Genomic DNA, 26,089 nt, shown 5'->3' on the forward strand with positions numbered 1-26,089 from the left:
AAACTATAGGCCTAATAGCTTCTTTCCTTCTCAAAACACGTGTTTACAAGCGGCAACATTGGAATGTTAAGGTCTGTTGCCAAGGAAACCCTCCACCCACTGTTGCTAAAGTGACATTTATGATTCGACCCTCGCTGAGTGACCGCAATAACAATGTGACGTAGATTCCCTTCTTCAAAACAAATCTGCACGTGTTTTTGAGCTATCAATTTGTTTCTAGTTTTGAAAGCACTTTAGATACTGTTGTAGAAATTCTGTACTAAGGAGACCGTACTTTTTAATAAGAGTCTGCTTGGAGCTTTGTTAATAAGCTGATAAACCTTAATACATCAGGTGAGAAAAATAACTGCGGCAACTACAGAAATCTTGACGTGCGTATGCGTAGTCTGTAAAAATGAAAATATGCGAAATTTCCGTCGCTCTTTTGTTCGGATTCAGAATTTCTGTTGCTTGGCTGAGAGCCGTTCCTGAAATTTGAAAGTTAGGCAAATTTACTGGGAGGAATTACTTTGTATCACAGAAAGGTTTGTTACTCAATTAGATAAACAAAGTCTAAAACGAAAATAAATAAATATTATATAAAACGTGGAAAAATACTTGTAAAAATTACCTCAGAGTACACGAAAGACAGAAGAGACAGAGTGAGCTAGAATTGAAAACGCCGTTTATTTCATCACTTTACCAAGAAAACTATCCACAAACTCGAAAAACATCGTCCAAATATTCTTCTCATGCAGCGAAAGAACATGACTCATTTTAATAGTGTACGGGTTTTTTTGACACTGTCTTGGAATGGTTTCATCATGGCGATTGTACAAAAACTGTTTCCTCTTCAAAGACAATAACTGAAGTCTCATTCAGTAAGTGTTTAACCTACAGAGTAAGAAAAATTATCGCAGATCAGAGTGTCAAGAAATTTTAAGTGTTCAATTATCCCTAATTTCAGTCTATATTTCTTTCGTTTCTTGCCACTTGATCACAAAAATAGATAAATAAAACTACAAAAGTACTATGCACTTATGACAAATTTAAGTGTAGCAAACTACGTTGTGCGACTAATCTCCTTTTCCTTTCGACAGGGAAAAAAAATGCGAGTAAAACGTTACAATTACTAAAAAAGTTTTAATTCAAGCAGCACTTCTTTTTGTTCCTCGTACACTATTTTATATAAATAAAAATACTCTTGCCTTGGATCACCAAAGATTACAATTTTTTGTATAAACTTCTTATTTTAGAACCATACTTAGTGCAAACTTTTACAATGAAACAAAAAAATAAAAATAATAAATGCAAGTTGCTCAGATTTGTACATTCATTTTTTACAATAATACTAAAACTAAGAAAAATGTGTACAAATATATATCCATAAATTGTTCGTCATAATATAAAGTTACACTGAAATAATAGGGTTTATGAATTTCGACAATAATTCTTTTCTTCTAAAAAATAATAAAAAAAATATCAACTACGATAAACGAAATGTGTAAGTCATCAATTCCAGACAACCTTCTAAAATAAATTCTGATGAGATTACTGTGTTAATTAATTATCTTATCAGATAATAAATTTCCAAATTGATCACCGTTTATAATTTCTACACAGTTCTTAAAATAATAACGCATGTCTGTTCTCAACATAGCTAACAAATCACACAAACAATATACTGTATATAGCTGCCACATATTATATAATATACATATTTGGAACAAACACATAGCACATAAAAATTTAAACGCATACTCAACATCTTAAAAAGAAAATTTTGTTCATACTCATAGAAATTAATAAAGGTGTGTGCTTCGGTCTTTTCAATTTCAAAATAATAGAAATAGCTCCGAAATTTATTGTAAGAACTTATGATTAGATCAATATATATGTTTCCGTGTAGGCTAGAATGTGCATACATTAAGGAATAATTCGCTCACCAGTTTTAAATTCTATGTTGGTAATCATTACAGAATAATACTGAAGTGGAATTCGTTTTAATATCCCTAATAATAATATTTTATTTTTTAAATGTCAAAATCGTTATTACTTTACAATGAAAATGAGAGTTCGAAAAAATGAATACTGCGACTCCCGGCTTATTGATAGACAAGGACCTAGGTAAATAAGTGCCACTGATCTACAGTAGTATATTTTTTCTCTTTTTAAATAAAATAATTTAATGATATATTTTGTGAACCATTACAATATAACCTATACATCTGCGCACAAAATCTTGTCCAAAACTACCATGAACTTAATGTTTCTTTATTACTTTGTATATTAATTCACAACGCTAACTAAAAGGATATTCGTTTTACTCTACCAACCAATGGCGTGGCCTTAGTCACCCAGCTCTTGAACGAGAGATATGTAGTGGGGAATGGCATGTACTCTAATGGTTGATCTTGTATTATCTTGCAACTGCAAATTGCAAGCCCCAGTCGTGGTTCGGAGCCACGTTAATAGTAGGTCCTGTCCTTCAATAAGCTCAGTGTTGCATAGGGAATTAAAAAAAAAAATCTGAAAACTCTTAGCTTTAATTAATATACACAAACGTAATCTAACGAAGAAAGAACCAATAATATAATATTGTGAATTTATTTTTTAAATTGGTTTGTTTCATCTTTGGGAGGAGGAGAAGGGGAACTATATGAAGCCTATTGAGAATAACGTTTCCAGAAACAAAAACAGTGTAAAACATGATCTGCTTAGTAAAATTATATAACATTAAATCTTACCACAGAAGTAAAAAGTTACAACTACCAACGACCCGCTACGTTTCCTCCTTGTACAATGTATGGTTTCTCTTTAATACTATACTTATATCTTCATACAATAATACCCTCGTACGGTGAGAAAAGGATAGTCACTGACCTAGTACAACTATATTTTATATATAATATAAATTTATATTATAAAGTTAATCTATACTGGAATTTGTTGTGGAATTGTGGTTTTGTAACAATAGCTTCTGTAAAAAGTATGCACAGTAGACATTAGGACTTCGCTATTTCTTACGGATATATCACTATTCTGATAAAATAATTTTTAACAAAAAGCTGAATCTTGGTTATCAGTTCGTATAAAGAACAATCATTGAATGAATGACAATATCCTCACTTAGAGCAAAACCAAAAGAGATTATTTACTATTATTTCATTGCTATTATAAAATTTTCATAATCATATTATGCTATCATATTATTTTCATACGGAATACAAATGGCGACAAAATGACCGAAAGCACGATATTACAGACATGATTTGTAAAGTGTTTATTCCTGGGTTATTTTCACATCAAATATTACAAGACAATAGGGGGAGAATCCATGAATTTGTTTACTGATAAGAGAAAACTAAAAGAAAAAAAGCTTTTTTACATCCCTATCCCGTTAACTAAATGATGTATTTCTACCAACAGGCATTTTCATTCAGACTACAATACAAAGCCTTATGAAAACCTTACATTTCATCTATACACTATATAACCTCATACTTTCCTTAACATAACATAAGCACCACCTTCATATCTTTATAATGGTAACTAGCACCTACAACTGGAAGTTTTCATTTCTGTTTAACAAAGGAAAAAAATATGAACAGAAATGATTAATTTGCACTCGAATATTACTGTACATAGAATTCTGCATCAAGCTAGGATCTGACATTGAAGTAAACCTAAACTACAAGTGTTTTTATTTTGAAAGCATGCCAATTTTTCTATTTGGCCGAAAAATCCTATACAAATACATATAAAGCTTCACAACACAATTTTGATTTCATGTAATAATTAGAGGATAATAATATACGTATTTAAACAAACAATAACTTCTTCGTGATAACTGATAAGATTATACACATTTAAAGCAAATATTTCAAGAATTCTACTTTTATGACCAAGCAGGCGGTCACTGATTTACCAAAATAAAAATACAAATATCAGTGATTACAAATGAAAAAAACAAGTTATTTAATCAGGTCTTTCACTTTATAATGGAAGCGACCTTGAACTACTAGCATTTTTGTGCTAAACCTGTGTGCAATGAAGTGAACATGCAATTATATATTGCGCCGATATCAGAATATATTTGAATTATTTCAATGAGTCAAAACATTAAAAACATACATGTTCGAATATGTAACATCCTATAATACTTCAAATATATACCTTTTAAAATACAAAAGGAACTTAAAATTTTTATTATGAGCATCGAACAAATGAATGACAATTTACACTGTACAATACTTATGAATTAATATTCATCACCTATGAATTGATTTTAACCGCACGAATGAAACATAATCAAGATGGGTTTCATTTTGGTGACGTAAAAGAGGGGGAAAACACTTAGAAATTGCATTTAACATTTTGAAACAACAAATTTTTTGCCAGACAGCATCATTACTTAGAAGCAGTAACGCGGAAGGTTTGTTACAAATTTTGTAATATAATTTTTTCAAAGCATAAACTCCGAGCTATTAACGCACTAGTCATGATCAAATAATACACATTACCCCATCCACTATTATTAAGATGTTTCACGAAATGTCTCGATTTCTCCTCAAGCAATTTGCTATTCGGAAATAACAGTTAATTTACGTTGAAAGGTACATTTTAAGGCTGTTCGCACCACATCACACATTTACATTATTTTGCGAAGTATTGAAAAGTGGCATTCTAACTAGATTGCAGAGGTTTCATTTAGTCATGAGAAACTTCCAGAAAGTATCGATTAGTTTAGATTAAACCATGGCATTTTGTATGTATAAAATATAATTAATAGCATTATTATCATTTTGAAATGTGTTAGAACTGGATGACTATTATTAAGCCGTAGTTTACCTCTTGTGCAAATAGATGGCTTGGTGTATATGAGTCAGTAATCAAATATTCCCATTTTTAGTACATTTTGCAGCAGCCGCCTCAGTCAGAGGTAGTACAGGTGAAATACATGTTTCTATTGGATGAGTGTATTAGCCTGTAAATGTACATGTTGATGTCTGAATTACGTATTTACATTACTACAATGTCCATACTTAAGTTAACAGAGATGTCTTCTAAAAGATCATACTGTATCATGTGTTGGGAAGAAAACTTTCATTATGTCTCTATTTAATTTACCTTTATTAAACTAATGTGATCAAAGTAAAATACTAAATAATAGTCTAACTACAAAATCAGTATTAGATACACAGAGCAAAAATGCTTTTAAGCGTAAACACAAATTTACAACATTCATTCTTTTTTCTATAACTATAACGGTAAATGATACTTCTACACAGTTATGTCATCCAGCCGGTCAGATGTTTTCAGGTAGGTGACACGAAGGAGAGGAATTATTCCCTGGGGCGTATCTCCGATTTTCGCATTACTACTCTCATCCTATGTCATGAAAATTCCTTCAGCCAGTTCAACCAAACATGTTAAAATTTCTCAGGTTTTAAAAGTATCTCTCCAGTTCTAGATCCAGTACTTACAAAATAAGTAAATAAATAAATACTACTATATTTAAGAATCTGATATATATATTTTCCATTCTAGTTTTTACAGACAATAACGACGTACTCGAGTTGAAACATGACATTTTAATTTTCTACAGCAAGTCATCAACAGAAATATTTTTCTGTAGGCGTAAAGATGCAGTTCGTTTGTAATGTTATTTAGTTCCCTATCAGAAACGCAAATAGTGCGATGCGTTGACATAAACCAATACCAAATGTGGCCCCTGATGCTTTTGTATTTTGGAACTTTCATAGGTGTCGCTGCTATGTTTCGATAACCAAAGGAAATATATACGGGAAATTGCAGGGCTTTGGACGGGAAATTTGCTATTATGAAACTAACAACACTAATCACAAAACCGATTGTTAAATGGCACCACTGTTTCTACACTTTCTAACACTTAAGTTTAACATTACTAATACTATATATTATCGTAAGTCGTATTTCAATTTTTAGGCTGCAAAAAAAGGGGAAAGAAATCTTGACGATCTCATGAACCCCCATAATAAGACACAATTGCATAGTTCTCACATACTTTGAAATTCTTTATTACATTTTCTAAACAATAAATTTGCAGGGTTATTATAGGACTCGTATTCTATTACGTTGCAACATTTACAAACATTTTATAATTAACACAGAAAGTGTGTAATAATTTCATATTTAAAGGCATATACATTGAAAAATCAGAAAGCAACTTTTTTTTCTTTGGTAAACTCTAATATTCAGATGTATTCTTTACGAAAAAAAGTTGATTAAAACATTAATACTAGTTTTAACTCTACGTTTGTAAACAGGGTCACACAAGAACTCTCAGCAGATGTTTGTTTAATATTTGCCCACGACTTTATGATTCTCACGAGTTCTTTCACCAGTTCTTTCTCAGGTCCGCATTGTATGTTGAAAAATACCTATTATGCCTTTAATTGATTCACTGTATCAAATTAATATGTTCAAACGAAAATACTGTAAGATTGTGATGGGAGTAGAACATAAAACAGGATCTTACGAACGTGGGTAAGAATTCAGAACTGAGCTTAACATGGAACAGGGTCCAATGAAAAAAAAAAATGTTTCTGTGATGATGAACCTTTAGATTCTTAAGTCATATACTTAGTATTGAAATACTATATAGTGATTAAGCTGAAGTTATCAACATATCAGATACGAATTGCCAAAACAAAGTAAATTCACGCAAGATAACGTTTCTCAGCAAATAAACGCTTTACACATATAAATCAACTTTACACTTGTGCAGGAAATATTGGATTTTATATATTATAATGGTAAAGTGAGTTAACTCTGATGTCTAGCATTACAGTACGGACCATATTTATTTATGTAAACCATATTTCAGTTTATAGATTGCAAAAAGTAAAAAGAAATTTAAAAAAATCTCGTAGACCCCTTAAAAGAAACACGCGCATACACTTTCAAACAGATCTATTACAATTTATAAATAACAGAAATGTATACAATCCTGGAATATTCTATTGCAATTATCGTATTTACGTTTTATGATTCTTCAGAAAGCATAATTTAAACTTAAATATCTACAAGTACGAAAGAGTTGCTGGGTGTGAAACGTATAAACTGAAGTCAACTGAAAAAACATAATACAACACTATTCTCTGTTTTTATAATTATTCACAGTAAATTATAAAACATTTTAAGATTTACCCACCGTACTGGACAATGTAAATCACATTAAAATATTTAGACTGCTATGGAAGGAGTCTTAAGAGATCCCAAACACATCCTTAAAAGTACCTACGCAGTTGCATAGTTTTCACATTCATTTTTAAATTTATTGATTGAAATTTATAGACAACAAATTCACAGAGCATAATTCAACAGTTTCATGCAAAATCAAATGGACGTACAAAATTTAAACTGCAACATGTACACAAATGAGCATCTTTATGTTAAACCTGAAAACTCAAACAGTACAATACTTGCGAACTATAACATTTTGTTCATAGTGCAAACTGACAACAGGTCGATGAAAAGCTTTGGGGATTTTTAGTACATATATATGTAGAAATTATTATGAAACGTGGGAAAATAATTGCCTACATCAGACCTTTCTAAAACAGGTATCGCAATGTACTCTCAAAGATGTCAATATCTGGAAATCTTTTTTTTTTTCGTATGAAGTCCTTAATTCAAGAAAAGTTGCTTTTAAAGATGACTTATGAAGCAAGCGTGTCTCCTCTTATGAAACAGCAGGAATTCACATATCTGAAAAACATTGCTTCCTAAAGCTAAAATTCCAAGAAGCAGGAGTTTTCGATTATTATTAGTAGAACCTTAATATCCCCATAAAGTTTTCATTGGTACAGCGTATTTAACGCATCTTCGTTTAATTGAACTATTATGCGATTAAAAAAAAAAAAAAAAAAAAAAAAAAAAAAATGAAAAGTGTTTATGCCTCATGTTAAATCGAAGTTCCAATTCCATGCCAACTGCTTCCACTTCTGTCTCCTCTTATACATACATATTAGTAAAAGGTTTCATAAAATATTCTCATCGGTTACATATTTCGGAATATAAGTATGAAATCAACACTTGAACAACTGATATTGTACTTTGCATAGTCTTCTATTTTAAAACTTACTGACTATATTTGACAACATAAAGTTTTCCAATTTTTAATCTACAAAATGGGGAAAGAAATCCACATAGATCTCGCAGACCCCTTCAAAGGAACATCAATATACTTGCATAGTCTGCACTATGTGATGGACTTTTGAAGTGATTGATTACGATTTTTCAATAATTCATTTACAGCAAAACACTATTCTAGTACAATTACTCTACAAGTAACACATTTGGAAGTGCAAAATATTAACTGTACTTACACAAGATACGCTGCAGGACACAAAGTATGTAAATATATACTGCAAATTGAGTAGAATTAATTTTGTTTAAAATCTGGGGAATCAGATGTAATAAATATGACAATGCTCTCAATCTATAACGCTTCGTTCATATTGGAAAATAAAATATTTAATTTGTTCTATCGATAAATGCAGATAAACAAATACTATATGCTAAAAATAAACTTTATACTTACATGAGCAACGTTGGTTTCTTCTAAACGCAATAATGATAGAAAAATTTAACCTGCTTGATAACGAATTTTATCTCTACGTATACTTCACAACTTTTATATCTTAACAAGTATACTTTACAACTTTAAGACTAAAAATCAGGGGCCTGCATATACGCGTAGATTTCGCAAACTATTTTCAGAAACGCTCATACAAACGTACCTTTAGAATTATATGAAATGACCAAGTTACAACACATAGTACTCGATGACGGATCTATTACGTTCAGAAGACCTCTACACAGAGCGAAACATATATGCTACTTATTACTGTACTATGAAACGTTAAAAGCCAACCTTAACGCTACATTTGTGTTATTGAGTAGCATCTGACCACTCGGCTGCTAATGTATTTCGTTTAGATTCCTCCATGTGTCTTGTAGCTCTCAGAATTGTCTTCTTCAAGAATCGTGTTATATCATGTGTATCAGTACTTATTGTTTTATCGATCTCTATGAAATTAATGTGCTAGAACTGGAATATCTGAAAACAGTTAACTCGAGATAACATCTTGCTTTGCTATAGCGATCACACAAAGATAATGAACAAACCGAACACAATGCACCAAATCTATAGAGTTCGAGTATCCTACATTTAAATGTCTCGTAAGTACATAAAAATGTTTTTCTTTTTTAACTAAACAACTGCACAAACAACAATGACCTTTTACATCTATAATACTAACTCAAAGGAAAGAGTGTGCAAAATGTAATTTGTAACTCCGAATCTTACAAGAATGGAATGAAACGTTCTAGAACTCTTCATGGCCTACTTAGAACGACTCTCAATTTCAACCCCTTCGATTCTATTACAAAATTAAAGCTATATCGAATCTTCTGGTTTGCATATTTGTAATTTTAGCAACGCTAACTACTGGTCAACATGCTGTCCAGAATGCAATAATGCTTGATGTAGCAACCAACCTCTATATAATTTCTGTATTGGAACACGGGAGTCACTGGTAGAATGTTACACTCTGGGGCAAAGAGTTCCTGACATGTCAGTGTCTTCTGTTTTCTCGGAGTTTTCCTGTTCCCTTCCATATGCTCATTTCACTAATTCTTCCGTGATACTTTATTTCTGTAATCATCCACCACTTGTAATGAGGACGTTAAACAAAATATTTAATTTTTACTTCTGCATTTATTATTACATTTTGTTTGCACAGCAGTAACATTTATACACAATGCGTTTCATTCTTATAGGAATGTGAATTTTTGTCCTGGTAATCCTAACAAAGAGCTGGTTCTATCATCAAAATTTAACGTACTGCGACTCAGTCAAGAACTTAATCAGTACTACATATTGGTCCAAATAAACCACCTAACCGAAATTTTCAATTACGTACCTCTTAAATGGCTAGTTTACCTTCAACACAGCCAGGAGAAAAATAAATAAATGGGAAACTGCGCGTCGAAAGATAGTTATAAAATCTTATCACTTCTGGTCCTATTAACCGATGGTACCATTAAACGAAGTTTACTGTATCCAATCCTGACTTTGACCCACCTTTATAACATGATTTCCCGAACACTTACAGTTCGAATTTGCTTTTAAGAAATAATGTTCGCATTAATCTTTAGTTCACTTTGCCTTTCTAAGATTTTTAGTATATCTTAAACTTCGAAAATATTATTAGTATTTTTAACTTTGCTTATGTAGTAACGGGGATAAGTGTGAACTATCTTCTTTTAGTACAGCGTGATCATGTTGAAGTAACCAAATATTATATACAATTGCTGCTATGTGCAAAGAAAAAAAAAATAAATACGCGTATTAATAATAATAATAATCCGTCAGTACAAACTTTAAAAACAGAAACAGTCAATCTTATTACATAAGAATATATACTGTAATTCCTTTCGGTAGTAACTATAATAGAAAAAAATTAATGGCTCATAATAAATTCTTAACAACAAAGTCTAGCTTTGTTTCGCGTACTTTATCTAAATCAGCGTTAGATTGACACCTATTCTGGAAGTGAATTTATTAACAATTTTATACTAAAACTTATTATTGTCATGAGAGGTATATTTACTAGAAACAATTTTTTTATGGTTAATGCAAAGAGGATAAGCAGTTATTAAATATCCATTAACAATACAAGAATTATGTACTACATAAATGTTTTAAGCACACATAGGAAATGTTTTCTTTAGAAATCTGGAAATTTAAAATAATTACATCAATTTAGAGATAGTTTACTAGGAAAACTTTTTGACACTTCTTGTATAGCTCGGAGTTACTTCCAAGGAATCCACATTACATGTTAAGCGAGAGAGACGAAAAGAAAGGTTTTCGTTCATTCTGTGTGAAAAAGGCTATTTAAAATCGTAAATCGCCTTGGCTTCTAGGTAAAGCAGTAATGTATACTCGAACATGTAATACTTGATAACATTTTGTTTATAACTTCTAAACATAGATTACAATTACAATAATTGCAATAATTCCTTCTAGCTGTAGTAATAATAATACAAATTACAATTACTTTAAAATTTGGCAATATGTACTGTCTTAATGAATTCTGAAATTACTGAACATACCCGACAGCGTGAATCAATGGTATATGTGCATACATAAACCAACGGGTCATAAAGAGATAAAGAGAAATGAGGTCATAAGATCTGAAATATTCATTTTGTATACTTCTATAGCAAGTTCTTTACACATACATTATTCTATACGTATTCACTGGAAAGTAAAATCGAAGGCATACAGCATCACTATCACTATATCATGATTAGTGTAATCTCAAGTAATAGTTTTTATGTTTTTTCAATAACTTGAACTGAAAGCTTTATATGAACATTTGATAATTTTATCCAAACACTACTCTTTTATTTTGAATACAATTTTCAACGCAGCAAGTTTACAAAGTTCAGAACTCTATAGTTAGATAGTTATGAACATTATTAGACAAAAAAAACTTAATTAAGAGCGCAAAAACCTTTTTGGTTGGAAAAACCTAAAAAACTTTTGCAAAACTCGACTTGATCAACTTGCTGAATCACATCAGAATATGAAAGTAAGTAAAATGTTTGTGCAACCTAGAATTTGTTTCTAGGAGTATGTTCTGCATTTTCTGTGAACAAGATCGATATAAGGCTTTCCTTTCACTTACTTTTGTCTTATTTACCAGGTTACGGACTGTACAAACGGAAACAAAATATCTTGACCCCGTTTATACAGAACAATACTACATATTCGAACATGTAATATTTTATAGTGTTTTGTCAGCAGCAAATGCTATTGAAACATATATTAAAGACAATACTTAGCTTTTACCTTGTGAACACCTTCGCTACCATAAATGACTGTAGTTGCTAAACTTGTTTTCGGAGGGAGGAGGAAATATAAACGACTTCAGTTGCGTCGAAATTTATTTCCGACAGTTCCAAAATTTCTATTTTTCTAAACCATCTAGTAAGTAGTAAAAACAAAAACAAATAATACATACAATAAGACGCACAAAAAAATATTATACCAAAATGTGTAGCGAATTTTTTCATTGACGTTTAATTTTATTGATAGAGAACGTCTTACAAAAACACAATGATACACTATATACTCTTTTAACAGTTAATTTTATTTATACTAAACTTATTAACAACATAAATCATCATTTTATTCTGCTGCAAGAAGGGAGAATGTTCATAAAGAACTGTAGAACCCCTTGTTTTGATTTTTAAAAACACACACCAAAACATATACTTCAAAGTTGCACAGATTACAATTTCGAAACAACGAATTTACAACAATTTTAGCACCAATGTTTTATGACCGGCGTACATACATACAAGTAGCATCTTCTATTGTATAATTATTGAAATTTATACCAGAAAACTGCAATAATCTTTTTCAACACTTTTCCCTATTATTTTTCCAACATTACAAAAAGAAAATGTGAGAAAAGAAAAATAAATATCAAAAAGTAAGTTTACATAGGACGAAAGTCAATAATCAGGCACTCATATGATGTTTATTTAGACGCTGTATAAAATCAAAATGGTTGAAGTTGCGCACACTATTTTCACTTGAGCTACATTTAAAATAGATTTTGACTTAAATATCATTATCTTAGTATTGTGTTAATACTAGATAGAATTTTGAGCCGCACACTGTTTGGAAATACGAAAACTCATAGAAAATACTGTAATATTTGCGAGGTACAATAAGCTGCCTTACTGATATGTACTACAAAATAAAATAGTCCTTGTGATAACTTGAGTAAGTATCAGTATACGAGATTTCTATTGCTGAATATCATCATGTGCTTTGCGCTATAAAGCCCTTACTCAATTTGTGAGATCAGCCAGATAGAATACAAGTGATTATGTCCACGGAAAAGTCACGGGAACGGCGTTTCAAATCAAACGGTTGCATACTTATGTCCTTCAATATATATCATAATGTTGTACAGAGTCTAAATTATTTTTACCACATATTAGATAGTATGAAGTTTCATTGGTTCTTGTTTCGACTTTTGCCTTTGTAATTTGGATTTATGAAGTCATTTTATTAACATTTTAAGATGGATTGGGTCTGCCTTTCCTCGGAAATATAATAAAGGAGCAGTTGAACCAAAGAGGATACCATACACTGTCATTTTACTGACACCTTTGAATGAATGAATCCGTTAGATATGTGAAAATCACACTAAACTGTAAAAATTTTACTTAACCCATTTATCCTAAACTGATTGATATAATAAATATTTTCAAGTAATGTATCTTTCTGAATTGTTTATACAATATATATAATCCACCTGTACTGAATTTTACTGTTATTTAATACAACGAACACAGGCGTTTGATCTGAATCAAATCTATACTAAAAATTACATATAAAAATACAGACTCCTTTAAATGATATCTTACTGGGAACTTACGATGAGCTTTGTAAACTTACTTTCTGAATAAAACACATTACACGTCTTACAAAATAAAAGAAAACTATCGAAAGTGATAGCAAAATGGAATGAAATACAAAGGACGTTCAAGCAGCTTTGCACAATGGGCCATAACTTTTTTAGTACCATGAAATTTTGTGTGCGTGCACTTGTATCCTTTATGTACATAAGCATGTTACTCAATATATCCTCCATCCGCTGTGACACATTTAGCCCACTATTCTTTCGATGCCGTAGATGCACTTTGGTAAAACCCCCGGACGCTGACTATTACACCACTGTTTCACACAATAAGTTTTTGGTTACTGGAAAACTGTCTACTATGAAAGTGGGTCTTTAGACGACCAAACAGAAAGAAATCGGATGATTTTCTGCTATGTGTGATTAGCAGAGTGGATTTACTTCTGTTCGCTTGTGGGCAGGTGCGGCACCCAACTAGCACAAAGTTTTCTGCAACCTAAAGACTGTATTAATGTTTTAGAATACTACCCGCAGGTAAACCAGCGGTTCCACAAACTGTCATGTGGTTACACATTTGTCAATGCGGTCTTTGTTAACGTTGTTCATTGCACTAGATGGTCTACCGTACCGTGTTGGTTCAGTAGACTAAAATCTCCAATATGGAACCTTTGTACCCATTACTGTTCAATGTCTCATCCCCATAAACACGAGGGAATTTTTGTCGAATCGATGTAGCTGAGTAATTGCTCGTCTTGTACAAGAATTCGATGGCCGACTGCTGGCGAGTACGGCTCTACTTCTTTCTCCAATGTTAGCGTATCTGTAGAGGAAGAATATGCTACACAATTTCAGTATAAAGGACACAAGTACACGCACACAAAATTTCATGGTCCAAGTGCAACTATTTAAAAACGTATGGCCCATTGTGCAAACCTTTTTGGACGCCCATTGTATGTTACTAGTTTTAATATTTTTAATTTCAAATCTAAAAAAAGAAAACTACAATAACCGTCGATAGTGGTCATGGCTCAAAGGACACCTTAAAAGGCACACAATTTCCTTCGTGTTTTTACCATTTTTTTCATAGGTAACATCCATGAAAAATCTGATAAAGCACTGATATAATCATGGAATAAATGCAAAATAGATGCCATATATACGAGAGATTTGTGTTTTCAAGCAAGAAAAAAATATATTGGTCAGTTATATGATTGTTCATCTCTCCTTTTAATAGTACGTAAATATTTTGTATCAAGAACTCAGACCACTGTCTACTATCAACCTAAATTAGTTTTATTTAAATCAGGAAATAAAAAGTACGAAGAAGTGAAAAGAGACGCACAGCATAATGTAATAATGAAACAAAAACTACAATTACACTCTTCTGTTCCCATTTGTAAACTTATTTTTATTTCAATTCAGCGTTTCCATAAAAATGCGGTCGTTCTTTTCGCAGATTTTTTAACAAATTTTAGGAACTACAATGTTACAAACTTCTCTGAATTAGAAAAAGAAAGTCAAGAACATTTTACAGATTAACTTTCCTTTTGCAATATCACCGTTACGGAAATACGTCATACCTTAAAGAAAAGAAAAATCTCAATAGTGATAGATCACCACATTAAGGTCAAACAATTTAGGTGAAAAGACAAAGAGTAATGAAAGTGCTATTGAAACAAGTTTCCAGAAAACCAAGTTCGACTAGGTTTCGAACATGTGAACCTGCGGTTATAGTCCATGCCATTCATCGGCTTCCCAGTTATCAAATAAGTTCAGTACAAATATTGAAGATGACTCACACTTCCTTTTACTATAACCGCACCCAGACCTGATTTTTAATTTTTTTTCTTTTGTCAGTAAGATCTACATAACTTATGTCAACTCAACGTAAATTAAATCCTTGTTATTATGTTATAAACCAGCAACTGAGTCTGTTTTTGTATTTACACTTCAAATGCTATATAATGTGAATGTGCCACTACTCTACTTACATATATATATTTATGTATATTTTCCGACAAAGAGTTGACTTACAAAAAGAAGCGAACTGGAAGGAATTTGAGCGGAAGGACAGTATCACTGCGGACAAGTTCGTGAAGCTTCTGTTAAATAGGACATAAATTCATGGTTAAAGCATATCAGCATCTTACTTCTGTCTTCTGTTTAAAATATTTTCTTTCAGCTACCATGATCAGTATCTTTTAATGTGTTATACATAGAACACCTTATCTCCAGAGAGCAAGTCAAAACATGTTCCAATTGTGAGGCACAAGAGAAACTTCACAACATTAATTTTGTCTATCGATAAGTATGAGAACACATGACAAGTTAGCGATAAAATCAAAACTGTTCATTAATGCCTGATGAATACTCAATTATTGTTAGCGACACATTTCAGCTATTGCGTCTCTTTTCATTGTTCTTTCATATTTATATCTCAGAATAATAGTTAGCGGAATGCTTGCTTCTATCCTTACAATTCCTTTGTTAAAGAACAATTTTCTAATACAACGGAATATTCTGAATACATACTTATATTTATATGTATATATACCCAAATGCATATAAATATGCAAAACTTGGAGGCACAGAAAAACTTACCAGTAGGAGTGGACAAAACACAATTACTCGCATTACACACAACCTAGATAAATTCTTTAAATTCTTAATAAAATATAGAGGACATACGAAGACAGTGAAGATAACCATCATACAATACATGGCTGTCTTCATATTGTGATATCATTCATATTTATCTCGCTTCCTCTTCTTTAAGGCAAGATTTGTTGTTGTTCATTCCTACCAGCAAGTTTTCCCCAATATTCGATTTTGTTATTCACTTCATAAACATTTCCTGCTGCTTTTCAACAAAGCATTTGATAACAAAAGATCCTACTACAGTAACATTTTGTGAATAAAAGTGCTTTGTAAAGTACTGTCTACTGCTGTCATTTGGCGATATTACTAGGACTCAAGTTTCAATAACAAATAAAAGGTACTATAACAATAGGAATGAAATCCTTCACATTCTTACCATCAATTGCACTTCACGTCAAATGACAACAGTAGCCTTATCTCTACGAATTAATACAGAACATTACGAAAGCGGTGCTCCAATACAACAATTTCATACAGAGACTAATCTATCAGTCTTCAGCAGAGCAATACATTATTACATATACAGAAAATGTTAGTTTTTCTTATTGTAAATGAAATAATCTTACTTCCTAAGATTCTCGCTATAATGGTAACTCTTCATCTGTATAGCTCACTGGATATTCTGAGGTAGCTCCAGCACGATTTTTTCCCTTTTGCATCGTCTTTAAAAAAAATCGCACTGCCTCCCTTGTTTAAGAAACAGATAAGATGTTAGCTGCTTTCACACACAACCATACTCATACCACACAGAACTTTCACCCTGTTCTAATTTTGGCTTTGTTCTCTTATTACTGTCTCCTACCCGACATGAAGATGCACTGTCCTCACAGTTGGTCATTTCTTCTTTTGTGCTTTGACTAGCACCAGCATCTCCCACCCCTCCTCCTCCTATGCTGGCAGAGATTCTGTTATATACTAGGAAAGATCTGGAATGATATACAAATACAGTATAAGGTTCAAATGAAAACGTAACACTATTTTCAATGTAATACAAATATTATTGACAGTTGTTACTGCTTTTTATATGAAATGAATGTTTTTCACATTTCACACATCCTAACGAAAGACGCTCCAAAATAAGATGCAATTGCGAGAGGGAACTGACTACAGAACAGCCTTGTAAAATTCATATCTTCAATAACTGCACACTAGACTAGCATCTCCGAGACTAAACAAATATAAGTACGGCAGAGTGCCTTTTGAGTTTACTTCTAAGTTGGAGTATTTTGTTTTGAGTCTAATCCCTTCTACCGAGATCAACGTAAGGGGCATGCAAAGCACTCAATTATTACTAGGAAATTCTTAAAAATCGAAAAACTTAGTTTTGGCAAAGAAAGTAATTTAATCTACAATACAGGTAGGTACCGACACCACTTTCTCATCATTAACCGAAATATTAAAAGAATTATACAACATGTTCTTGATGTCCTATGAGACAGGACATACAAGATTTGACAATCAAGATCCAGGATTCGTGTTGCTGATGTTCCAAGACTCTGTAAATGCTAATGACAAGAAGTTATTTATCATGTAAGATTAATGCTATATTCCTCCTTTGCAGGATATGTGAGCATGGTAAAGAGAGCATCTGTGCCCTTCTAAATATTGATCATCCGAGGCATCTTGGTTCCGACTGTCACGGATTCTTAGGAGTATCTGTGCCCCGGTCAGATTCTTACATGGGACAAAAGCGTGAACATTAAGTTTTGCTATAAGTTTGGGAAATCACTAATAGAGAATTATGAGTAAAGCCCGGAATTAATGGCAAAATGCCATAAGTGCCATTATTGAATTTTCATGAGGTTTTCAGGAAAAGCGCAATTTCACAATTTAGAAGCAATTTGTTGCCATTGTCACAGGTTTTCTCTTCCACTACTCTTTATACTCATGAATGACAGCATACCACAGATCTGAGTCGCTCTTATCTGGCCGAGCGATCTCGGTGTCTGACAATAACCGGTCTATTCCCGTCAGAATGTGACAAGTGGAGGGGCGGGGATGCTAGTGTGTATTAGGTTCTTGGAATTTCGAAGCAGTGTTCGGTTCTTGGAATGACAAACGAAGATGCTTACTTCCAAGAAGTAGCCAGGTGGGCAGTTATTGTGAATCTTAGGCGTGCGTGATACAGAACTAGTATTTATGTGCGTTTCAGTATTTCAAGATGCCGAAAGTTGGTCTTTCTAGGCAACGGAAGTTGGAAAGATTTGAGTGAGTTCGGACGTACTGTGTTTTCAACAGATGGTTCTGTAATGTTTTGTAAGTTATGCGAAACTGTGGTTTCCGCTGAAAAGCGTTATTTTGTAACATCATATAAGCACTGCAAAACACAATTTTGCAAGGAGACACAAATCAGCTGGTGAAAAGGTTCAAAATCTTCTTGGAACAGTCACGAATCCCGCTTCGCGTACTAACAGTTTTGCGAATGATCTATGTGAAGCTCTAATTAACGTGGACATTCCTTTATGGAAGTTAGAAAATGTTTCCTTTAGAAACTTTCTCGAGAAATATACAAAACCAAAAGTTCCAAGTGAATCATCTTTGAGAAAGACTTACGTTGATAGCGCGTACAGCAGAACTATTGACGATATCCGTAAAAGTGTTGCTGACAAAAATATATGGATTTCAATTGATGAAACTTGCGATATTCTAGGACGTTCCATTGCCAACGTTGTAATTGGAACTTTGGGAAAGGAAGAAGGCACACAAACATTTTTGATTGCATCAGAAGTTCTGGAAAAAGTAAATGGTACGGCAATTGCATAGGTTTTTACAAAATCGCTGAGTATTCTGTAGCCAGAATGTGTAAAATACGATAAGGCCCTTCTTTTTGTCACAGACGGAACTGCATACATAAAAAGTGCAGCAAAAAGCCCTTAAGGTTCTATAATTGCAGAGTAAGTTCGTCTCATTTTCCTGACGTTAACCTTCTTGTGTCAAATATGAAGAAGGTATTTCTGGAAGTTCCCTTGCGAACAAGTGCGTTTCGCGGATTAGCCCCTGAACTTCCGCTTCCACCACAGCCTGTCTTAACGAGATGGCGTACATGGATTACAGCTGTTTTTTATTATGCTGACAACTTTGAACCCATAAAAGAATCATTGATACTTTTGATGAGGATGATGAGTCTTCAATTACGGTTGCTCAAAGTTTGCTTAAGAAGAATTCCTTGAAAAAGGACTTAGTCTTCATTGCAACACATTTTGCAGTTACCAGATGCTATTGCCAAGCTTTAAAAAAAAAGAATAGACTTTGTCTTTCCTTTGAAAATCTTAAAAAGATGTTAATAATTTCAGAGAACAAAAATATGAAAAACCTTTCGTAAGAGAAAATGAACTGCTAGTGTAATGTAAAATAATTTCACTTTAGTATTTCTTGTGTTTCGTATGTTTGTGCTAATGTAACCGCTGTGAATAAAATGTGATAGTGTTTTTAAGTTATTGTTTCATTGTTACTACTGAAGAATGGCGAATGAATTTGAGATGTTCCTTCACGGGCTGCGCAAGTTTTCAGAATTTTAACATTGTATTCGATTAGTAAACGAATTATAGCCTATTATAGTTTTTATGTATTTTAGTATCTATTTTCCCCCAAAGTTCGTGATTGCTTGTTTATTTTATTTTGCCATTTTACCTGCCATTTTTGGGTGTTTATTTTGCAATTTTGCCAGCCATTTTCGGGTTTTTATTTCGCCATTAATTCCGGGCTTTAATTACGAGATTATCAGAACTATTTACTATGAGAATGCTCTATCATGTGTGTTTGAATGGTACGCCCGATTTCGTAATGGACGTGAACATGTTTTTGATGACCTCCGTGATGAAGTAGACGTTCGTCAACCAGTCGTTTAAAGGATTATGTGTACCCGATCTGCTACAGTTAGAGCGTTGCATGTTCGTTCACATGAAGGATGTGCTACAGTTCAACCGCAAAACGATCCTGAAAGATCTAAGAGGAAGGAAGATTATGCACCGGGATAAGGGGGACGATGATGATAATGAAGAATTCAACAAAAACCCACGCACACGGTGTTCGTCCACCACAAAGCCTGAATATTTATGCAAAGTTTGCACTTCATTCTTTGACTGAAGAACAAACAGCTCAGAGTTGATTAAATCCGTGGAGTCGAATCCTTCGTTTCGGCTTACAACATCGAAGCTGACAAAATCTGGTGTTATGAATATGGCTATCAATAAAAAGGCAAGTTATGGAGTGGAAGGTAACAAATTCACAACCATCTAAAAACATTAACCTCCCGAAATCAAGGATGAAGACTTTTTTTTTTTTTTTTTTTTTTTTATTAAGCGTGGATTCCTGAGTGTGCAACAACTAATGGTTCCTTCTATCGCGATGTTCTTGATCGATTGCTGAAGCAAGTTCACCGTATGAAACCACACCTGCGAAAATGCAGCATCTGTTTCTCCTGTATGACAATGCTCATCCTACCGCGCATCTCAACCGCATCCCAGAAAGTGACTTCAGAACTAATTTTACAGGCATCGTGAAATGAGCAAATCTTTGCAATGAAAGGAAAGGGGGCTAATTTTAATAACTCGACACGGTTTGCTTCAGTAACTTTAACTTTTCAACTGACAGCATCAGTCCTGAAACTTTATTGTCAAATCCTGTATTTTCTTATTTACAGAAGAGATCCAGTACATTACGGCAGAAAATTGGATTCAATTTATCACTCATGAGACATATCGACTGATCCGCTAAATTTTGGACATCAAATAATGTATTCGACAGAGCTAAAGCTCATCAATCTCAAAAAAGGAAAAAAAAAAATAATAAATAAGCGTATTACACATTAATTTTGTTTTAAATAAATGAAGATAAGTTACGAACACCGAACCTCCTATTACATATTCTATATACATATGTATAAAGTAAGCTCTTTTACTGAAAGAGAGAGAGAGAGAGAGAGAGAGAGAGAGAGAGAGAGAGAGAAATATTATTTATGTACTTTCAAATAAATTTAGAGAATGAAAAAGTGTTTAACAGTGATAAACAACTTGATGTAAGAATCTTATTTATAAATGACAATGTTAACACGTCTTGTTTTCTCAGTTTCACATTATTATGTACCTCATATCTCCTTGATTCGCAGAATATGATGAACCATCAGGAAGAACGTTATTAAACGGTGGATTAGCCTCATCATCAGTTCGTTTGTCCTGCAAAAGAGAGATGAAAAAAATTTAAAATACTTATGAAAATTAATTTATGCAAATATGCCCACAAAAATAGGTTCAATTCTGAAAGTGGGTAACAATATACCCAGAAAGCCTTAAAAACTTTTGAAATGATCTTTTGAGATCAAAAATAACTGAATAATCGTGATAATGATTTCATAACAATGTAATCACCATATCACAGTTCTAGCTGTCATAGATAACCTAAAATCGTCGGACACATTGAGCAATAAAGAACTAGGAGTATTTCTTTCCTACTTAGGCCCAAGAGTAACGAAAATGAGTATGGTATAGTAATCGAACATAGGTTGAATGTAGAGGGTGCATTGTCAAAAATTATCCTTTAACAGAAATGTGTTGCTGTTTGAGTGACTTTCTACAGCCGGAGTTATTCATCATCTCAATTGGGAACAGACGATTACTATAAATCGTTACTCTGATAAGATATGAGAAATGTGCCATCCATTGATCTTCAAGGATCTGTTGGTGCTCACAACAATGTATTTTTATGTTATATCAATCCTCCTACTGGTCTAAAGGCTAGTGCGTGTGCCTTTGGTATACGTGACACGGGTTCGATACCCGGTGAGAGAGTACAAATATTCAATTCCACGATCATTTACTTTCATTAATCATCCGTCTGCTTTAGCCTAAGGGATATAACCGTAGGACATTAACCTTAAAAATATTAATTTCATTTCATATTATCTTGTATCATATTGCTGGTATCCTTGTTTTACGAAGGACTGGGATTTTGGACAGTAGTATTTAGGTAAATGGGAATAAATGTTTTCTAGATACATCACGCCGAACCGTTGCCACAGATTATTTATGTTTTATGTCAGAGGTGTTGGTTCTAGAAGAGGTTAAACTGTATAATGACCGAAACGTTATTAAGAATTTTGGGGCTGATGTAATCAAATTTTAGTACGAAAATGTACGAATGTTAGTTAAGATTAAAGAAAAATAGGAATAAATACAACCGTTTCGCAATATTTCAGTCACTTACTTGCTTTGAAAATCAAGACAACCAAACTAGCTTGCACTTGGAGCACACGCCATCGTGTTGCACAATCTCAAACTACCTTTCGGCAAATTATTCCATCCCACATCAATATCCGTTCTTATCCTTCGAGAAAAAAAAAATCCACCTTCTCTCTGGTTTCGAAGCATCGCGAGAAAAAAAAAAATAGTCATACATTGAAACAAGTAATTAAATATAAGAGCCGGAGGGAAGGTAGGGCAATGAAGATTAGTGTGATGGCGGGCAAGATTGTTCAAATAGTTTCTAGGGTTTGTCCTTCGAGCAGGTTGCGATTAGTGTATGTGTTTGGTAAAAGGGAGGCTAGTAAATAGCCTAGAAGGACTGTAATTATAGTTACAATAAGTATTGTGTGGTCGTGAAAAAAAAAACTATTTGTTCTATTACAGGGGAAGCGGCATCCTGGAGACCTAGTTGATTTCAAATGGCCATTTCTAAGAAAGATGATTATTATCTTATATTTGGGGCTTAGACCCAATGCAATTATCTGCCATCTTAGAAATTTGTTAATAAGGGAAGTTCTGCATAACTATGTTCTGCAGGGGGCAAGTTTTGAAATCATTCTAGAGATGATGTTTGTTGATCGGAGAAGATTACTGGACGAGCTCTTGCGAAGGCCTCTCATATAATAATTACGAGTACTAGGACGGCAACAAAGGAGAGAAATGAGCCTACACTTGATACTATGTTTCATGTAGTAATAATCCGAGGATACGAGATGCGGACTATATGCTGACTGTGGTATTAGTTCAATTCCCCGAAGTTCTTGGGGTTTACTCTGGTCGCTCGAGAGATATAAAATTTTCCGTTCTTTTGATGAAGATGGCTCTATTTCGCTTTATCAATACATGGTATATTTGGCACACAACATCATACATCAGCTCAAACTATTCTAAACTACAGCTTTGAGCTGATGGTTCGAACATTCGGAACGAACTAGTAATGGATTATCTCCTCATAATTCCACCAGACGCAGTGGATTACCTTGTGTCTGAAACAAGGTAATCGTTTGGCGTCAGGTTTCTGCATCTGGTCCTTGTTTAACCATTGTTTTATGCACATTATGATCTCGGAAAATATTCATTTATCGTTGCATGTTGCTATTCTCTTCAGGAAATGCAAATCACGTTTTTTAGCAGAGATCGTGAAAATGACGATTGACGTTGGGCTGTGAAATACCGAGCTTGTTTGTGTAAGATAAGCTCGCAAATGTTAGTCGAATTTGCATTTATTACCTGGTGCACAATCTTGGAAGCCGCCACAGTTTTCGGTCTACCTGAAATCGGCTGATCGCGAAATTCGTTTACCCATCTGGTTACTGCCCCTGAAAACCTTTCGGACTACAAAAACTTCCGATTATGGCCCAGTTTGAACTTGCGAATCAAACGTTCCCGAATTAGACATAGTTGCAGCTGTCAAATCACACATGAAATACAGAACTGCACAACCATTCAGGACACAAATTACCACTTTCTATACCCGTGATAGTGAGTAGCATTCCGAAAATTTCAGCTGCTTGTCACGTGACGTACATGACACAAACGACACAAGTATGCCAATATTCCAATGGTTCTCTGTTGTGCTGGTTACTCCTAAGTACTGGAATTGGAATATTCACCATATGTATTACAGACACAAGGCTCATACACAACATAATTTGCCTAATATGCGTAGATTTCAGTGATTTGAAGTATCCATCTCCATACACCCCACGTTTCTATCGCTTATCTCTTATTGATTTTTCTCTTTCTCATCTTCGTTATTTCGATCATTTAGTGACCATGAGGAAATCTGATGACAACAGACAAGCCTACCCCTGCTGTTGATAACTACTTTGAAATTGCTTCTTCAACTCGCAACTACTTCGCTTAGTATTCACGTTTTGCAAGCTATGATAAGTATTGGTGTTTTTTATTTGTCATTATTTGGATGTAACATCTCTACTGACAATTTCAACAGCATCAACCCTATGTTATAGAAATAGCATGAATTGGTACTTACATAGGATTCATTCAGCCTCTCTTGGTTTTTATTTCTGCCACTGTCTTCAGCATAATATACAGCTCGTCGTGTACCTGCACTTCCAAGACTTAAAGTACTTTGTGTGAAGCCGTCAGAACTATGGTGCTCTGAAAAATTAGTTTCTGGAATTAAATTCTATGCAGCACTGAGTAACATGTAAGAAAATTACAATTTTTACGACAAGGGCAATTGTAATCTGGTAGGTCTATTCGTTCTGGGTCTTTGTGATAATAAAAATATGAATAGAGGTATTTACTACTTCTGCTAACTAAAGAACCCAATTCTTATTAATTCCAGAATGCCAATGTACCAGCTCAATTCTCGTGGTAGTCAGAGTTATATTTTCTTACTCTTAAGTACTTCCTATTTTGGAAAACGGGGTAAACCCTTTAATTGGCAAGCACTGATAGCATCAGCATTAAAATATTTAGTTTGCTTTTATGGTTGAACCATGTTGAACCATGATCATAATTTCGTAAGTTTTAAAGTATTTCTGTACTTTGGTTAAAAAATACAGTGTTTGTTTCAAAGCAACATTGCCATAAAATAGGTCTTATGTGTAGCTGCTAAGCAGCATTGCCCTATTATGGTAAAATATCATAAGAATACTCTCAGTAATTAGCAGCAGTTTCGTTGAAATATTTTCCTACAGAACAAGAAACCACATATAAAAAAGAAATTTCGCAGAACGTAGGGGATAAAGCTTCTACAATACTAAATTTGACTGTCCCCTGTTGACGAAGATTAGAAATATCTACAGAAGCGACCAGCAAATCATGTATATGAATATTGTATGAAAGCAATAATGCCAATTAAATGATCACTAAAGTTATAATTCATGCGGATAACGCAATAGATTGCGATGTTGCTTGAGAACAACAGTGCCAAATAAAGGGTTAACATAATGGAATAACACCAGAAACTCTGTCCGCATGATTAGCGGAGACCCGCGGCCCGATCTCTTGCTTGCTAGTCGGCAGCTCTACCACTTGAACTACTAGCAATAATCATTAGTACTTTTCTCATTTGTTTATTTTGGTACTTCATTCCCCAAATACTGTCTAGCTATCTACTGGCAATTTGTTAAATTAATTACATAAGTTTTGGCGTGCGTAAATACAATTATTTGAATTATTTCGTAAATATTAAGTATCGGCAAGCAAGAGAATGCTGTTCAAGATTCTGTCAATCCAGCAATCAGATTTTTCTATTTCATGATTTCTCTTTTAGTTCATCTCTGTAAATAAAAATGAAAGTGGTCCTGTTTGTGACAATGTGTAACACTATCACTCAAAGTGATATTATACAGAAAACAATGCTGAACTGTCCGAAATGAATTTTTGAATACAGTTAATACTCACATCGAACTGGGTTTTTAACATGTGTTTGAATCAAGTGTGTATCCTAAGGGGGAGAGGGATCAAATTTATGCCAGAAGTTGAGGTCTCAAGACTCCTTCATGTTTGGAAGATGAAATTCCGTATATAAAGTCCTCATTAAAAATAAATGGACACCTAACCCAGCGTTTTCGGAAATGTCACATCAGGGGATAAAACAGCAATTTCTATAATTTTTTCGCCATATTTAAATTGGCACTGTCAGTCTCATTACGGGAAAAAAGCTGAACAATCTGAAATGAAATTTTGTACTCAGTCAGCAGTTCTCAATCCGAGTTTTTATCACGTTATTTTCATTAAAATGTG

At 33.4% G+C, this 26,089-nt stretch overlaps 1 protein-coding gene across 2 annotated transcripts in view; it reads right to left on the bottom strand.

The window, feature by feature from the left end:
- Positions 1–1,098: 1,098 nt before the first annotated feature.
- Positions 1,099–26,089, bottom strand: part of Girdin (protein girdin) — a 134,537-nt gene continuing 109,546 nt past the window's right edge. For both annotated transcript variants that reach the window (XM_081758920.1, XM_081758921.1), the window contains exons 26-28: positions 24,366–24,493; positions 21,216–21,304; positions 1,099–17,056 (exon numbers count right to left, since the gene is read on the bottom strand). In XM_081758920.1, the coding sequence (XP_081615046.1) occupies positions 16,852–17,056; positions 21,216–21,304; positions 24,366–24,493 (422 nt within the window). In that variant the 3' untranslated portion in view covers positions 1,099–16,851. The remainder of the gene's footprint in view (positions 17,057–21,215; positions 21,305–24,365; positions 24,494–26,089) is intronic.

Source organism: Thermobia domestica, chromosome 5 (assembly GCF_964235325.1).
Source record: "Thermobia domestica chromosome 5, izTheDome1.hap1.1, whole genome shotgun sequence".
Taxonomy (NCBI): domain Eukaryota; kingdom Metazoa; phylum Arthropoda; class Insecta; order Zygentoma; family Lepismatidae; genus Thermobia; species Thermobia domestica.